At 24.0% G+C, this 5260-nt stretch overlaps 1 protein-coding gene across 1 annotated transcript; it reads left to right on the top strand.

Annotated features, from left to right (window-relative positions):
* Positions 1-3839: 3839 nt before the first annotated feature.
* LOAG_11928 (hypothetical protein) lies at positions 3840-4062 on the top strand (the record flags this gene model as incomplete). Its single annotated transcript, XM_003147444.2, has 1 exon — positions 3840-4062. A coding segment is annotated over exon 1 (171 nt), but the record flags the coding sequence as incomplete, so codon positions are not given.
* Positions 4063-5260: the final 1198 nt, after the last annotated feature.

Here is a 5260-nt window from a genome sequence, read left to right as displayed (position 1 = left end):
AGTTATACACATTTCCAATTTTTTCCTTTGTGTATTTAGAAAAAAAATTAATTTTCATACTAAGCATATAATCAAAATAATTTTCAAGTGTTTGAAAGAGTCTAAAATTATCAATAATAATTTAAGTAAATTAGATTTTTAAATTACTAATTAAACGAATACTTCATTAGTGATATCTTTCTTTTGTCAAACTTTACTTCCCAATCAGCAATGTTTTTCACAAATTGTGTATCTTTTTGAAAGCTTTTTTCATTCTGTTTTTCATTAATTCACGTTCAATTTAATATAATTGATCGAGTGAAAAAAAATAAAAAAATTGAGTATAATGTGCAATTAGTTAAGGATATGTTCGAAGGAAAATGCTGTTACCTGGCAGGTAAATGATCCATAACAATCTCAGTTTTGCTTATACAATTATTTGCAAGTATTAGTTGACGAAAAAAAAAACTTCAAATGAAATAAGAAGAAGGATATTCAATGTTTTCTTGTTTTTCAAGAGCTTTAGCAAAATTCGTTTTCTTTTTTTTTTTTGTTTTCTTTGGATTTTAACAAAATTCAAAACCTGAAATTGTAGTCGTTTTTCTGGAAAATTCCTTTTGATCTTCTCATCATTCTTTGTTTTAACTTTCCTGATCTTCTTAGCACTTTTTTTTCATTTTTTTTAATTTTTTTTCCCAATAATTTTTAATTATTTTTATAGCAATAACAATTCATCAGTTTTTATCGTCGTCTTTTTGTCTTCAGAATTATATTATTTAATCAAAATACAAACCCATGAAGATGTAATTCATCAATTAGCTTGATTGATGATGATGAAATGTTATATCAATTAGCAATAATGTTAAGTTTGTAATGTTTTTTGCATGATAACATTCTAATTTTTTGCAATAAATTATTCGTTCAAATGCATATTTTTCCCTTTTCAGCTAATTAAATTAATCATATCAAATGTTAAATGCTAAAATGAAAACAAAATCTATGTTAAAACATTGAAAGAATTTTGGAAAAAATAAAATAAAATAATGAAATAAGCAAAATTAATCACTAATACAACGACACAAGAAAATGAAGACCCAGGAAGTTTATTGTAAAATTAATTTGCTTACTGTAATAGCCTTCATGGAATACAGTATACCATTTCAGATTCTTTTTATTTATATCCATAAAATTTTGTTTGTAAAAACTTCAATTTGCATAAATGTCACTAAAAAAAATATTGAAACGAAAAGTGAAAGTACTTTCAGTAGATGAAATGACTGAAATTTCTGAAAAAAAATTAGCTTTTGCAGAAGTTTTATTGATTTATGAAAATTTTTTGTCATAGCTTAAGAGTTTCATATGTCCTTCTAAGTTTCTCACACTTATGGAATTTCAATTAATCCCAAGTTTCTAAAAATAAGCATTTCTTTTCAACAGATGGACGAGAAAGAAGATGAAAAAAAAACAAAGATGAAAAATTTTAGATAAATTAATATCTCTCTTCTTTTCATTTGCTTATTAAAATGCTAAATTTGAAAAATAAATCCGAAATTTTCCATTATCAAATATGAAATTAAAGAAAAAATCCTCCTCTTTTTCATTACCAAATTAAAAAGATGGTATATAGTGATAGTAGTTTTAAGAAGTAATTAAAATAATTAATTTTTACTTCGATAAAAATGGAAAAAAAAGCTATTCGGGAAAGTTTTAATAATAAACGATCTTTGATCCTTGTACTTTTAAGTTAGCAGAGTTTGAGGTGATTTTTAATCCGTTCATTTCTTTTTTTTATATTATGAATATAAAATAACTACTTATTCTACTTCAAAATACAGGATACTTTGTAAAAAATTAAAAACATTCGGAAGTAATTAATTAAAAAGATTGCAAGAAAAAGAGAAATTAAAGTTTAATATGCTAAAAATAATTCCAGCAACATTTTTGCATTGTTGAATGCAAAATAAATCATTTTAATTAAAAATTTGAAGTATTTGGAAAAAAATTAGAAAGATTGGAAAATAATTAATAAAAAAGATTGATAAAAAAAGAAAGCCTTTAAAAAAGTGTAGTATACTAAAAATAAGTACAGCAATTTTTGTTGTTATCATTATTATTATTATTATTATTATCGTTATTATTATTGTTATCACTATTATTATTATCGCAGTTATCATTCAAATTTGATTTCCGTTTTCTTGTTTTGTTTTTTTTTCTGAATTGAAACATTAAGTGGTATTGGCAAAAATGAAATTTTTCTTTTTTAAATTCCATCAGTTGTTTTTTATTCATCATTTATTCAAATATTACGCTACAAACAACATCTTCATTAGGTCATATTGCTTTTAAGCTTATAAAGAAATCTTGAAATTCAAGAATTCCATAGTCTTCTACCCGTTTTTTTTTGACTTGATAATTATTTCTCATCAAGTTATTTCTGAATTGTTGCTGCTAACTTACATTCGTAAACATATGACTGTCAACCTTTTCAAGTATAAGTAAGTTTAAATGCAAAATGTTTACAGATCATTAATACAAAAACTGTGATTTTTGATCATTTAAAAGGTTCGGAATAATGTTAATACCTTATAATTTGAGCTAATACTAGTAAGAATCGTGTAATTTCAAATTACAAATATGATTTCAAATATTTTTTTTGGAGCATATTTTGATCACTTCATCAGCAGTTTCATATTTCATAAGCAGTGATGTGACTTTGCAAGAATCAAACTTCATGTCATATCAAATTAAAGTATTTTTAAACCTTGCTAATGTAAACAAATGTACCTTATTCAAGTTCTGAAGATTTTTTTTCTCCTAATTCAAGCATTTTCAAATGTTAGTAATTTTTTTTCTTTTTTAATTTTAATTAGAGCATTTTAAAATACTGATCGGATAACAAATGCGCTTAATTACATTCGTTTTCTTCTTTGGTTAATTTAAGCATTTTAAAATGTTTGCAATATAACATGCCTCATTTACATCCGAGAAGTTATTTTTTTGATTAAGATATATCAACAAATATGCTTGATTCACTTTCACTTACTTCTTTTAATGTTTCGGAAAAGAACTAATTTAATAAAATTAGGCATAAATTTTCCTTAACTACCTCATGCTTATGAATATTTCACCCATACAGTCTCATTGTTAATCTGTTTTTGTATTTGTTTAAATATGTTTGACTTAAATGATAAAATAACTTTTATCTATTCCTTAATTGAAAAATTTCATGCAAGAAAACAAGATTTATCCTAGAAAATAAAAAAACAAATAACTTATTTTGTCAGTCAAATTAAAAAAGAAATAAAAAAAAAGCGAAGAAAGAATTGCAAAAAAAAATTTTTACATTTCCTTTTTTTTGAAAAAAATAACAAAAATACTTGTTTATAAACAAATAAACAAATATGAAAAATCAATATTCCTCAAAAAAACAAATCGTAAAAAGGACAAATATAAAAAACGAGTAAATATGAAATAGCAAACAAATAGTTAATGTTGACATGTCATCTTTTGTTCATAAATACGATCGAAATATATATTAGCTAATTACGAATTTTTAATGCAATTATTACATCGCTCTAAAAAATCGATCGGTCTATTTATTTTTCTTTTTTTTTGTTTCATCATCCAAATCTCTCTATTTGCATTTTAGGAATTAATTTTTTTTTTTAATATCTTCCTACCATTCATTTGAAGCATTAATTTTTATTTTTTTTACACAATTATGCAAATCAATTTGTATAATACTTTTTGTTAGCGAATTATCATTTGATAATGAGCTGTATAATATTATGCATATTTGCTAGGAATAGTATAAATATACCAGTGATAATTAATTAGTGATTAAATGTTGTTTAGACAATGAAAAAATCTAATCAATTTCAATCTTATGAATATATACAAGGAAAACCGATTATGCATATTGGAAGTGGACGACGTTTACCACCTACACCAGTTTTACCTAATCAGATATTATCCTTGTCGCAAACAGCGCCAACAACAGCAAATTCATCTCCAAGAATGATAAAATTGATGAATAATTCGGAAAATCCTGAACGTCAATTCAATTTTCAAAATACTGAATTGGTAATATTTATCAATTATTTGAATAACTGATTTGTAAAACTTGAACTTAGAATTTAGAAATTTACCTGTTGCATTTTACAAAAATTTTGATGCATAAATTTATGAAGCTAATTAAATCAATATTACGAGATTTTAGCAATTTGGTCAAGAAGTTAATTATATCTAATGATATAATGAAATTCGTGATTATTGGATGATTCTAAAAATATAATTTTTTGTTTCTGCAAGCTCATCCAGGAGGGAATTGAAATAAAAAATTAACAAAGTAAAAATTTTTTTACTCCATCAAACAAATTTCCATTATTGGATTCGTAGTAATAAAATGGCGTAAAAAACAAAAGAAGATCTGAAATCTGAAAACGAGGTACCATTGGCCCCAGAGGAAGTTACATTTAGTGTTATAACTTTTTTATGTCCCCAGAATAAAAAAAAATAAAAGCAATGGTATTGCAGGCTTTGCACGTACTGTAAGCAAAGTAAGAAAAGTTTAAGATGCATGAATAAATTTGTCTATTTTGTTGAAGCAGTAAAAGATAAAAGAGTTTGTAATAAACAAATGAAATGATGGGATGGAAATTGAAAATTCTTGAATTCTACTAATTAAATAATTAATCATTGTTTGCTAAAGGGCGCAATCATTAGTTTCTGCATTGCAAACTTGGATTTTGTATAGTTTACAAATTCAAATTTATATTAGAATAATTTTCGTTGCATAAATTTCCTTTCAAAAAGGAAAAACAAAAAAAAGCAGCAAGCATTATTTACATGGAAGTTTCTTGTTATCTATTTTTTTTTAAACCCTTAGGGAAATAAACTTTAAGTATAACTGATGGGAAACTCTTTTATTTGACTTTTCAAAAGTTTCTCATTTCCTTCCGGAATATTACAATTAAAGTTACATTCCAAAAGATTGATATCTTCCTCCCAAATGTATATTTATTAAAAATGATAATATCAGAAAAAAAAAAGAACAGGAAAATATAATTTAAAGTGTTTGCATCAATTCATTCAATTGGGAGGAGAAAAAGAAAAGAATTTAAGGCTGTTAATGACTGGAAAATTCTTCACTTTATTTTTGTCTAATATATAATAAGTAGTAATAAGTACAATGAATGTTTATCAAAGTTAAAAAAAAGAAAAAATAGTAACATCTTTTTTGATATTACTATTAAAGTATTTATCCTTTAACAAAAAATTA

This window comes from Loa loa, assembly GCF_000183805.2.
Source record: "Loa loa unplaced genomic scaffold supercont3.378, whole genome shotgun sequence".
Taxonomy (NCBI): domain Eukaryota; kingdom Metazoa; phylum Nematoda; class Chromadorea; order Rhabditida; family Onchocercidae; genus Loa; species Loa loa.
This window is presented reverse-complemented; position numbering and strand designations above follow the sequence as displayed.